At 44.9% G+C, this 13,122-nt stretch overlaps 1 protein-coding gene across 3 annotated transcripts in view; it reads right to left on the bottom strand.

Annotated features, from left to right (window-relative positions):
• KIF5C (kinesin family member 5C) overlaps positions 1 to 13,122 on the bottom strand; it is a 174,805-nt gene that overhangs the window by 137,422 nt on the left and 24,261 nt on the right. For 2 of the 3 annotated variants that reach the window (XM_045868902.3, XM_064586513.1), the window contains exon 1: positions 12,470 to 12,973. The exons of the other annotated variant lie outside the window; for it this stretch is intronic. In XM_045868902.3, coding sequence (XP_045724858.1) covers positions 12,470 to 12,595 — 126 coding nt within the window. In that variant the 5' untranslated portion in view covers positions 12,596 to 12,973. Of the gene's footprint in view, positions 1 to 12,469; positions 12,974 to 13,122 lie in introns of those variants that run through there. 3 annotated transcript variants of the gene reach the window in all.

Here is a 13,122-nt window from a genome sequence, read left to right as displayed (position 1 = left end):
TCTCTTTTGAACTCCAGCAAGGCTGTTTCCTCTTCTCTTTGGACACTCCCAGCACAGCATACTAATCTTTTTTTTTTTTTTTTTAACTTGCCTTCTTTTCTTGGATTATAGATATGGTTATGGATGGCAGGAATCTTGACTTATTTAGCTTAGCACACAATAAGCCGTCAATACACCAAAGTGGAACTAAAATTAATAAATGCAGAAACAGTATGTCGGCAACAAAATGTTAGTGCAACGCTGTTAACGGAAATGCAATGCCAACAAAAATGCAAGTCACATGCATAACTTTAAATTTCCTACTAGTCACATTTCAAAAAATAAAAATAAAAAGGGGAAAATCATTTTATTAATGTTATTTAACCTAATTTAACCATTTCAAAATGTAATGAATACACAAAAATGAGATATTTTACATTTCCTGTTTTTTTGTACTGTCTTTAAAAGCCAGTGTAAATGTTACCTCTACTGCACACCCCAAGTTGGACCAGCCACCCTGCAAGAGCTCACTAGCTGCATGAGGCTAGCGGCTTCCATACTAGACAGCACAGTATTACAGTGAAGTCCAAAAACTTTACTTTTACTCTTTAGAAAAGGAAACACTTCACAGTAATAAAGAACTCACTTAATTTCAAGTTTTCCATGAATGTATATATTACCTCTTTAGATTTGTTTTTTAATAGAACAAAAGAAGTATTAAATAGGTATATATTTTCCACTTTATAGGCTCTTTTGAATAAATGTCTAGACCAGAAAATACAGTTTAAAACAGATTCTCAAGCCAATCTTTATAAGAGCCATATTTATTAAGAAACATTTAACAAACAAATGAACAATCGAGTGTTGTTACTCTAGGATATAGTACTTTGGGTGTTCTTTTCCCACTTGTTTGAACACATAATTAGTAGGTTGTGTTGTTTAGTAATTATTACCAAAGAGCTAAACACTTCCTTTCTAAAGTCTACTTTCCACAAATTTTATATAAATAAACTATTAGTTAGGAAGTTTTGATGCTATAGGATGTCAACAGTACAAAGGACCCAAAAAAGCCAGAATGCTCCCCTAACAGTCAGCCCCTCCTACCCGCTGGGTGGGTGAGTTTGCTAAAGTATCCAGGCACCACTTGGGTAGGGCACCAGTACCCATCATCCCAATACCAAACCTGGCCAAGCTACTTTCCTTACCTCGCCACTCCTCCATCCTGCAACCCAACCTCTTCCGGACCTTGAGACCAGCCCACCTGGGCCTGAATCTGTGGGCCCAGCCTAACTTACCCACTTAGCAGCATGCAGAGAGGAGACAGAAAAATAGCTCCTGGAAGCCAGCCCAGGAAGCCAGACCCCGCAGAGGGCAGCTCACCACAAAGGCCAGATACAGGAAAGAACTGACCGCCTCTCATGGGATCCTGCCCACCAGTGACCAGGACCAAGACAGGTCTGGACACTCACCAGTCAGAATGGAATTTGTTCCTCTCTATGAGGCAGGAGGCAGCTATGACAGAGGAGCGGAAGTCCCTTCCCCCAAGACTATCCAAAGTTTCTGATGTCGCATGAGTTGTTATTTAACCAGGTTCCCAGATGAAAATCAATAATCTCTAAGGAGTGAGGTGCCAGACAGTTGCTCAGAAAAAAACTATGATATAACCTCCTCAAAGAATTGAAGCAGACTGCTCTTCGCTTCCTCATGAGGCAAAATGAAACCTGGAAATGGGAGAGATTGCTCTATGAGAGGGCCTGAGAAAGGACAAGTCCCCGAGATTTGTCAGTCCAGAACTGTGTTGCCAAGATCTTTAAATAAATAGCTTCTAAAACACTATTATTGATTGGCAGCTCTTACAACCATACGCCACAGTCTAAGAAGTTAAAACATAAATTACTGGGATTTTTTTTTTTAATTTGTACTTTTCCTCCAACTCCATCTCCCTTCAAAGCTTTTTTTTTTTTTTTTTTTTTTTAATTTGACAGAGAGAGAGAGCACAAGCAGAGGGAGCAGCAGGCAGAGGGAGAGGCAGGCTCCCCGCTGAGCAAGGAGCCTGATGCAGGACTCAATCCCAGGACCCTGGGATCATGACCTGAGCTGAAGGCAGATGCTGCACCGACTGAGCCACCCAGGCGCCTCCAAAGCTTTTTTTTTTAAAGTGAGAAAAGGAATAAGAAACATAAAAAGACAACTTCAAACCTTTTTCCTTAAAATATTATGTTGCAGGGAATTCTGTTCTCACATAAATATTTTTTTCCCTTCAGCTCTGTTGGATTTATCTTCCAATATTCAATTCACATCAAGGACAGGTATTCATTGACTGAAAAGGTAATAAATACTAATACATCTAGAAACACCGAAAAGAATTGCTGTGGATGTAGTTGGCACCAACCTGATAAGGGTGGTACTAAGCTCCGAGGACAACTGAGTGATACATCAGCCTGCTTTCCTGATGTTTATACAAGCCAACTAAAGCCAGGGGGAAAGCAGCAGGGGGAAGCCATAACGCACAAAACCCTTTAAATCGCTTTTCTGGGTGACCCTGCACGGCTGGCACTGGTTTATTAGAAAGGATAAGTGGGACGTGACCACTGTTAAGGGAGATAGGCTGGGGCACCTGGGTGGCTCAGTCGGTTAGGCGACTGCCTTCGGCTCAGGTCATGATCCTGGAGTCCCGGGATCGAGTCCCGGGATCGAGTCCCGCATCGGGCTCCCTGCTTGGTGGGGAGTCTGCTTCTCCCTCTCGCCCTTCTCCCTCTCATGCTCTCGGTCTCTCATTCTCTCTGACTCAAATAAATAAATAAAATCTTTAAAAAAAAAAAAAAAAAAGGGAGATAGCCTGGAAATCCTGATTAGCCTGATTGCCCTGTGTGTGTTTTCTACTGTCCCACATGACTCCATAACAAAAGTCTCCTTCTCTTGCTTCAAGGTCGATTATGTATGAGCATTTCTTTTTCTCCTCACTTATAATCAATAGCACCTAGTATTCTGATTTGAGCAAACCAGCTGCAGAAGAAATTTATGAAGCTAGGGGGGAAATCTGAGTATTTGACATTAAGGAATTGCTCATATTTTAGTTGTGATAATATTATTGAGGTTTTAAAAGAGAACTGATCAAATATATATGGGTATATATACACGTGTGTGTGTGTGTGTGTGTGTGTATGATAGGTTAGGGATAAAATAATGTGAGATTTCACTTTAAAACAATCAGGGGACTTTGGGAGGAGGAAAGTTTAGGAGAGTATACAAAAAATAAAATTGGCCATTTGTTGATGGTTAAAACGGGTTGATAGGTTCGTGGGGGTACACTTTGTTATTCTTTCTACTTTGGTGCATGTTTGGAATTTTATACAATAAATTTCTTTAAAAAGTACCTAATAATTAGAGGGGAAGTGGGGGGGTTGCTTTCTAGGGCTTTTTTGAAAGGGCTATGTTATCCCTTTTCAACTTACCAATGCCCAGAAGGTATCACAGGCCGTTCAGTATTAGCACCAAGAAGAAAGGGCGCATCCACCCTATTTTTCTTTAAGACTACAATCTTGGCCTCTATCTTTCTCTGCCTCAACAGAGTTAGCTTTTGATCACCTCCAAAAAATAACATCCTTTAGGATACTGAATCTGACAAGAGACAGCCTACAAAATCGTATGGTTTACATTAGAAGTCTGAAGGTATTGCCGTGTTCCGGATCTATGGCTTAACAGTGCATGACAGAGCACATACTCTTGGTAAGAATTTAATTTAGTTCAGGTATGAAGGGATGCCTTATGAGACAAACTGGCAGCAAATCCAGCTGGTAGGCAAAGAAGTGAGAGTATAAAACAGGACAATTTACCATCTCTGAATTGCTCTCTCTCAAAAACTATGGCTGCCTTAAAATCATCTCTATCCTGTTACGCAGCAATCCCAATTCTGGAGATGTATGCTAAAACAACGATCGGCCAAGTGAACAAAAAGATGTGTGCACCAATGTTTATCACACCTTTGTTTATACAGAAAGAAAAACAAGCAGAAAAATCCAAATGTCTAATACTAGGAAATGATTAAAGTATTGATTAGATATATAATAGAATTATATGCAACCTTTAAAAATGCTGATGTCTGAAGTATACCATTAAGCAAAACAGTGGGTTTCAAAACAGATTTTTACAAAATCCTATCTTTGTTTGAAAACAAAGTATGGTGTTTTATAGAATGGAAAAGTGCTGGGATATACAATGAATGTTAACAATGGTATTTTCTGGTTCATAAAATTAAAAGTGTTTTTTACACCTTCTTCATGCTTTTCTGCATGGTCTGAGTATCTTTGCAATGAGCATGGAATATGTGAGGACACCGAAAAGGCTATTTCATTCGAGACAGTAACAATAAAACCATGAAGATGTCCAAAGTAGGAAAAACAAGTTACCAGAGCTGGAGAGAGGTCAAGGTAAAAATCTAAGCAAATAACTCCAGGCTCTAACATCTAACAGCTTAGGATGGTCAGCATGCTTCTATTTCTTTCAAAAGACATCTGGTCCTGAGCATCTACTCTGTTCCAGGCACTGTTCCAGGCCTTGGAGATGTTAAAAAAAAATCCTGTTAGGTCCATTTACAAGAATTCCCCTCCCCTTGATGTCCTTTTAGTAGCGGTCCACTTACCCACCCCGGCAACCTGCTCCCCTTGTATTTGGAGTTGAGCCTCACTTCTCTCCCCTATTGTGATAGTATTGACGCCTATCACAATCATCTTCCTCCTATTTTTGCGAGTCTCACAACAATTTTTTTCTTTTACACAACATGAGGGTACCAGGGAAGCTGTGAAGGGTCTGGGCCTTCCCAAGATTAGCCAGTCTGACAAGAGCAGGGAGAAATAACCCCTAGTGGGTCTTATAAAGTGGACAGTTTCTGAATGTCCGCTCTACGCCAGGCACTGTGAGCAGCTCTCCATGTGCACTCGGTCTTGTGACCATCACAATAACCCTACAAGGTGGAGAGTGATATTAGCCCTATTTCATAAGCCAGAGGCTGGAACTTTAGCAGTTTGTCCAAGTCCATGCAGCTAAGAAGGTGCCGAGCTGGGAGCTGGTCCTGGGCTGTCTGACTCATGCCAGGTCCACTGCTGGGAAGTACTGTGAGGGATCTAAAACTCCACGTTCTCCCACGCTCTCTTCACTACTGGCAGATAACCACACATGCAACAAGTCAATCCCTCCTGAAAGGAACTTGGTTGGCGTGCAGCAAATGGGTTAAGGGAGGAGCTTTCTCAGCCATAAAAAGAGGACCTGGTAAAAAAAAAAACAAACCCCAAGATAAATAAGGTGAAATTGGATCTGTCAGTGGGGCTATTTTTTTCTTAACTCAAGAAAAACCATTAGGGAGCAGGTAGTTCTGTTTTTGCTTGTTTAATAAGTAGACACAGGTGAGAAATCTAAGGCAGGGAGTAAAGGGAACCCAAAGGTGGGGGAGGTTTCCTATTTTAAATGGGGGAGAAAAGCCAAGAATGGAAAACATTGTCATTAAATAGGGGAGCGGGCCAGACAAGGACAGGTGGAGCAGAGGGAAATCCCCAAGGATACCCAAGTTATTTAAGGCAATGCAGAAATTGGCATTTATGGAGACCTGATTCCACATAGGGAACAAGGGAAGAAGGAAGCCGCAATCAAGGTACACTTACTAAGCAACTAGACGACTATGGGGAAGGAGGCAGAGACCCGTAAAACACACACACACATACACACTCTCTTTCCTATATATGATCACTGCAAATAAAAGGATCAGCTGATATAGTCTATAAATAAACAGACCGTGAGATCGGCCTTCACAGATGGTTAGGTATTTCACAAATAAGATGAAAAAAAGAGGCTCTTCCAAGCAGGAGAAGGGGGTGAGCAAATGCCTAAGAAACAGGCGTGCAAGAAAGGTTTTCAGGGGATAGAGTTAAGGGCAGTAATTTTGGGGGGGCAAAGCTAATTCTCCAAATTGAGAAAATTACAAGGCAAATAGGAAATATGGGAAATAATTAGCATTTATTGAGCATTTTCTCTGTGCTAGATGTCCTTTTGACCACTTCATTTCATTTCATTCTAACGGCCCTGTGAGATAATTATATCTCTGTTTTAAATATGATCAAACTGAGGCCCAAAAAAGCTAAGCGACTTGAAAAACAGCCCCATAGCTAGCTAGTGAAACTGCACGCAGTTCTGTCTGACTCTCCCTGCTGCCTTTACCAACCCCATTCGTTTAAGAAGTACCGACTGCGTGCTCACCTTGAACAGAGAGTGGCCTCAGCAGCCCATGTGAGATTATAGCTACTGTCTTGTGTTCACTCATCCCAGGGTTTCAGAGGGTACGCTTACTGGAAGCCACTAATTCATTTTCAAGTAATGTAAACATCTCTGAATTTAGGGCACAGAAGAACGAAGGACTGATCTATCTCGACACTACTGAACACTACTGTTGGTGTTCACTTAGACAAAGTGACCGAATAAACTCTTTAAAATCCTGGCTTAAAATATTACTTTTAGGAAGGAATACAAAATGATAGAACCACTCTGAAAAACAGTTTGGCAGTTTCTTAGAGTTAAACATATAGTTAAATATGGTTGATATAATCTTGGGTATTTACCCAAGAGAAATAAAAATCTACCCTCACACAAAAACCTAAATGCAAAGGCTTATAGCAGCTTTATTCATCATCATTCCAAACTGGAAACAACCCAAATGTCCTTCAATGGGAGGAATGGATAAACAAACTGTGTTATACCCATATAATGGACTACCACTAAGTAATAAAAAGGAATACACTGTTGATACATGCAACAACATAAATCTCAAAGAGTTCTTAAGTAAAAAAACCCAGGCTCAAATATATCCTTAATATGTGATTCCATTTTTATGACAGTCTGAGGAAGAGGAAGTGGCTGTCGGGGGTTAAGAGAGAGGAGAAGGTTTGACTACAAAGGGGTAGCATGAGGGCTTTTGGGGAGAGGGTGTAAACGAAACTGTTTTATATCTTGAGTATGCTGGTGTGTGGTAGGCAGAATAATGGCCTCAAAAGATGTTCACACTCTAATTCCTCGAATCTGTGAATACGTGAATGTAACAAGGTAAAAGGGACTTTGCAGATGTAATTAAGTTTGCTAATCAGCTGACCTTAAAATGGAGAGAGGGTGCCGGATTATCTAGGTGGGCTCACTATAACCAGATGGGCCCTTAAAAGGGGAAGGGGGAGGCAGAAGAGTCAGTAAGAGACATGCCATGGAAGTTGCAAGGGAGATATGAACCATGAGAGGGACCAGCCTACTGCTGGTTTTTAAGATGGAGAAGGGGGCCAGGTGACTAGGGCCTGGGAGTGGGCTCTAGAAGCTGAGAACCGCCAGGCCTGACAGCCAGCAAGGACAGAGGACCTCACTCCTACAACCATAAGGATTCTGCCACCAACCTGAATGAGCAAAGAAATGGATTTTTCCCTGGAACAGAACATGGCCCTATCAATAGCTTGGTCTTGACATTATGAGACTCTAGACAGAGAAACCAGGGGATCTGATGGATTCTGACCTATGGAAACTGTGTGATAATTAACTTGTGTAGTGTTAAGCCTTTAATTTGTAGTTGTCTGTTACAGCAGCAGAAGAAAACTAATACAGCTTTGCCACACAACTCTGTACTTGTCAAAGCTGCTAGGATAGAACTATATCCCCCCAAAAGTGATTTTACTGTATATAAATTTAAAATGAAAATTGTTTAATGTTCTTGCTTTTAAAGACCATTACCAATGGTCTTTACAAAAGAAAAATTTTAGCCATATTTCTTCACTTCTTTAGTCCTTAATCTCCACAGTAACTCCAACTTGGAATTTGCTCTCTGTCCTGGTCCTTTCTTGCCCATCCACTGCCCACAACTAATCTAAGTTCCTGCAGAGTAAGGCCACTTTCTATGCCACTGACCAGCTCAGAGCTCATGGCTGACGTCAAATAGGTCAGAACTTACTGCTTTCCTAGGACTTTGAACAAGAGGAAAGCCCCAAATGAGGAAACTGAAATGTCAAAGTCCGTTTCAAAGAACCTTACTGGGAATTCTCCAAGACAGAGAGTTTCTATCAATACAGATACATCAAAACCAACAGTCAGAGCCCAGAGTATTGACTAACTCACCAGGCCTTTTAGCAGCTAATGGAGGAGTACTTCAAGAAATGCTATAAATCCAATATTTTTCCTCTGAAGCATTAATTTATGTGGAGTCCCTTTTCTAATCACTAGACCATCCCCACCCTCTACTTCCAGCTCACCACCACTATCAACAGCTTTCCTAATTTTTAACAAAGCTGAAGGTAGTACTTTCCCAATTTTCTTATGGTATTCTGCTGTCTTACCAGGCCTGCTCAAAGGAATAGCATTTCTCTTTAAAACTGGTTTTTTAACTACTCTCTGCAGCCTACAGCCAATTAAGAGCCCACGAAGTAAGTTAAATATACCAAAGTGAAGATTTCTAAATTCAACAAAGAGATCAATAAATACTTATTAAGTGCTTTCTGTGGGCAAAGCCCTGGGAAGTATAAAGAAGCAAAACACAGATGGTCCTTATCTCTGCACATGGCTTACAATGTCATTAGACAATGATAAAACTAATAGCAATCTAAGACAACAAAGTTACAAGATCATATACAAAATAATGCTACAGGGGTTCAGGCGCCTGGGTGGCTCAGTCGTTAAGCGTCTGCCTGGGGCTCAGGTCATGATCCCAGGGTCCTGGGATCGATTCCCATATCAGGCTCCCAGTGGGAAGCCTGCTTCTCCCTCTCCCACCCCCCCGCTTGTGTTCCTGCTCTCGCTATCTCTCTCTCTGTCAAATAAATAAATAAAATCTTTTAAAAAAAATAATAATGCTACAGGGGTTCAAAGTGGGGAGAGTGTGGCTGGGGTGCTCAGAGAAAGAAAGCTTTGCCAGGAGCTGGAAAAAAATGCAAGAGTGCTGCAGAGGATTCCTCCAAGACAGGACATTTTCTTAAAAAGACAAATCTAGAAACTCCACCTGCAAAATCTCCCTGTTAGCATACATCTCCATAAAAATTGAACAGAACTTCAAAGAAAAAAAATGACCCCGGCTTCAAAAAAAAAAAAAAAAGAATTTCGGGGTTCTGAATTATTTAGACTAATAGCTAACTTCACAGAAATTCATTTTTTACATGTATCTGTTGGGAGTGAAGATGACTGACATTTCTGGATGGTTCTGGCCTTCTTTGGTAATCCCTGCAATCTGCACCTCTACAAGCAAGGAAAGAAATGTCCAGCTAAGGCAGTCTCCACCTGCAACGGAACCATATGGGCTCGTTGCAACTGAATTGACATGGGAGCCCTTCCGCTCAGTGTACAAAATATGATACAGGCTGCTAGAATGGTCATTTCCTTTAGTTACACATTATTAGTTAGAAATAGGAATGGTCCTAGCACATGCCAACCCCAGTCCCAACATCTTCAGCATCTGACAGTCTTCTGTTCTGTACGCACTCTCACCAAAAGATGTGTAGTGTAAAACAATGTTCACAGTAGCTCTGTCCACATTAACCCCAAAGTGGAAACTAACCAAAGGTCTGCCAGCAGTTGATGGATTAATAAATTGTGGTACATTCATACAATGGGATACTACAGAACAAAGAGGATGAACAAACTGCAGCTACACACTACAACGTGGGTGAATTTGACAAGCATGATGTTGACTGCAAGAAGCCACACACAAAAGCAAACATACTATAGGGTTTTATGTACATAAAGTTTATTTAAAAAAAAATAAGCTAATCTATGGCATTAGAAGTCAGAAGAGTGGTTACTCTAAGGCAAAGGGAGCTAGTGACTGGGAGGGACCCTAATGGGACTTCTGGGGTCCCCAAAATGTCTGTTTCTTAGTCTGACAAGTGGTTATGAGGGAGTGGTTACTTAATAAAAGCTTTATTAAGCTGTACCCTATGGTAACACTTTTCTATATGAATGCTTTATTTTAATTAAAAAAAAACTAATCTTAAAGAAAATTCAAAGCTGTTGTATTAAAGGATTATAGTAAGATAATCAAAATTTTCACGTTACAGTTGAAGAGTTACATGCGTATTCACATCCACCATTTTTTTGTTTAAATTACTTATTTTATATAGTGACTTTGTTTTAATGTATACTTAGGTGGGAAATATAGTTCTTAGGATCTCTGCCTTGACACAGATCAAAGAGGATGATTTATTACTCTATTTCATTAGTCTTGGTGTATCACTCTTAGAAGACTGAGAAAGAATAGGAAGAGGAGAAGGAGAGACAGGGGGAGGAGGAGGAAGAGGAAGAAGAAAGGAGGAGGAAGAGGACAAGGAAAAGGAGGAAGAAGAAGGAGGAGGAGGGGAAGGGAAAGAAGGAGGGGGAGGGAAAGGGACAGCAGCAGGGGAAGGAGAAGGAGAAGAAGAAGAAGAAAAGAAAGAAGAAGAAGAAGAGGAAGAGGAAGAAGAGGAGGAAGAAGAAAGAAGAAAGAAAGAAGAAGAAACAACCTCTCTAGTCTTTTCTTTAAAACCTCTGGAGGGGTAAAAAAAAAAAATAGGGTCACCAGATCATGTTCTAGTGCTGCATAACTATTTGTTTAAAAATTTGTTACAAGGTAAGGGGCAGGGACTAGATGTCCCCAGTAACTCCCACTCTATCTAAACCACAGCCTGATCCCAGCTGAGAGGTGTAACCCAAACAAGCTACTATCTGCCCCATGTGCTGGCTGCTGATCCCATATCTGCCATTAGGTAGAGAATTTTCCTCCTCATCAATAATTGTAGCATACATCTTCTCCTCAAATTAACACTAAGCAGAGATAAAAGCCCTCTGCCCTGCCCTCATAGGTCAGATCTTAGAATAAACACCAATCCACATAGCATTTGGAGGTCACGGTTTCCCCGATGACTGTGAAAATGGGGAGGGGAGAAGAGGTCGTCAAGTGGAGCTGCCTTTCTAAGGGGGGTACGAGATGAAGCCCCTGAGCAAAGGCCAGAGCCTTGCCTCCGTTACCCTTTCGCGGAGAGCACCCGCCTACCATTCTGCTAGTACCTGCTAGTCCCCCGGGCCCTTCGCAGAGACTGCGGCACAACCTTGGTGAAGGAAGATGCTGGAGGCTGCTTGGGCCGGCAAACGTCAGCCTCTGGTGCTTGAGAAAGCCTTGGGAGACACCGGCAGAGACCCTCGATAAACTGTCACCTGTCAATCACTTGACCTAAATACTCTAGCCACTGGGGGAATCGGAGGGAGGGGGTTAGCCGGAGCATGCTCAGTAATCGGGATGACATCACTTAATCAATGCCGGGGACGGGAAGGCTGCATCAGCAGCCTCGAGCGGGCTGCCAGGAATATGTCAGCGGGGATCGGGAGGCTCCCATTAACTCGGTCCCAACCCCACGCGGCTCGCATACAAAGAGGGCACCGTCAGCTACACACGCTGGGGACAACGGAGGGTGAAAGGGCGGGGGGAAAGGCTGGTTTATTTAATTGACATACTGCTTTAAGAACTAAAACCCAATGGTATTCCCTGCCCCCACCGGCAGCCCGGGCTGCAGAAAGGGAGCCAAGTGGGGGGGGGGGGGAGGGGAAGAAGGGAGGAAGGGAAAGGTAGGAAGGGAGATGGGGGGGGAAGCGAGGGGGGGGAAGCGGGGGGGGGGGGTTGACCCGACCACACAAAGTAACTTCTACTCCTGGCAGAGAGGGACTATTTGGCTGCGCTCTGGGCCCTTAGCCCCACAGATGTGGGCACACATCTCCACCCAGGGCGAAGCACATCCGACGGTCTGTGGACACCAGGTGGGAGGTCGCTTCACTGGGGAGGGGTCAGACCCGGAGACCACATCCAGGGCAGCCTGGATTGAGAGGAATCAGGAGACACACCAGGCCTTCCCGGGGACACCAAGGCCACCAGGGTTCCCCACACCCCCCGCCTTCTGCAAGCAGGGCAAGGTGAAACGCCGCGGGGAGCCGCGTCTACACGGGGTGGGAGCTCCCAGCCGAGGCTAGAATTTTTCCAGTACCTCTTTTTTTTCTTTTCCTTTTGCTAAGGTCGTGAGAAGAACAGGTAAAGTGTTCGATAAATCGAACTGATGCCTGGAATCATTTGTGGGCTACAGAGATCATACTCTAAGGGGAGCCTGGGCACCCCGCTTGAGGGTAACGCGAGCACTCTACCCACGCGGCGTGGCCAAGGCGGGGAACAATAGGCCCACGACAGCCCCCACCCCGAGAACAATGGCGGCGCCGAACCCTTCCTCGCCCCCCACCTCTACTCTCGCCACCTGGGCCCGCCCCGCCGCCCCCAGTCGCCCCTCCACCGCCCGGGAGCGAACTATAGGGAGTGGGGGAGGGGGTTTCTCTTCTAGTCTACGCGAGAGGGCAGCCCTGTGGGGGATGTCCGAAGGGGCGGCCGAACACCCCTGCGGTCTGGGGCGTTCGGGCGCCCGGCTGCGGCGCGAAGCAGCAGGGGAAGCCACACGTCCCGGACACTTACCCCAATCACCACGGTCTCATCGCCTTTAAATTTGGGGATGAATTTGTCCCCTCGGAGAATCTCCGCTTCGTTGAGGGGCCGGAACCGGCACATCACTTTGATGCTGCATTCAGCTGGATCCGCCATCTCGGCCGGCGGCAGGGAGGGGGCGCGGGGATGGGTGGGGGGCCGGGGCTCAGCAGGACGAGGGAGGAGGCCACGAACCGCACCGCCTGCAGCGAGGCCGCCTCCTGCAGCCTCCGACGAAGCTTCTCAGCAGGTCATCGCGAACTCGGCGGGCTGGGCAGCTCGGGCCGCTCCCAGACCGGGTAGGCTTCTATCAGCCTCCGGCCCCTCCGGCTGCAGACCTGCCTTCCCTGGCCTTGCCCTGGCCCGGCGCGGCGCTCCGGGCCCACCTGCCCGCGACCACGCGGCCGGCGGACGAGGCGATGCGCAGGGAGCGAGCCTCGCCCGGCTCAGACCTCCCGGGCTCCTGCGCGCTCAGCCATCCTGCATCAGCACCAGCGCGCTCGACCGCCTCCCCGGCCCGCCCCTTCGCCCCGCCCACCTCCGGCTCGCCCCGGGACGGTGACGTCACTGCGGAGATCCGCCCCGCCCTCGCCCCGGCTGGAGAGTGGAGCATCCCGGGACTTGTAGTCTCTGCCTGCCGGTGG

The sequence above is a fragment of the Mirounga angustirostris genome, unplaced genomic scaffold, assembly GCF_029215605.1.
Source record: "Mirounga angustirostris isolate CCGP_5_RB_7025 unplaced genomic scaffold, mMirAng1.0.hap1 SCAF_3, whole genome shotgun sequence".
Classification (NCBI taxonomy): Eukaryota; Metazoa; Chordata; class Mammalia; order Carnivora; family Phocidae; genus Mirounga; species Mirounga angustirostris.
Note: the sequence above shows the minus strand (reverse complement) of the source record. Positions and strands in the feature narration are given on the sequence as shown.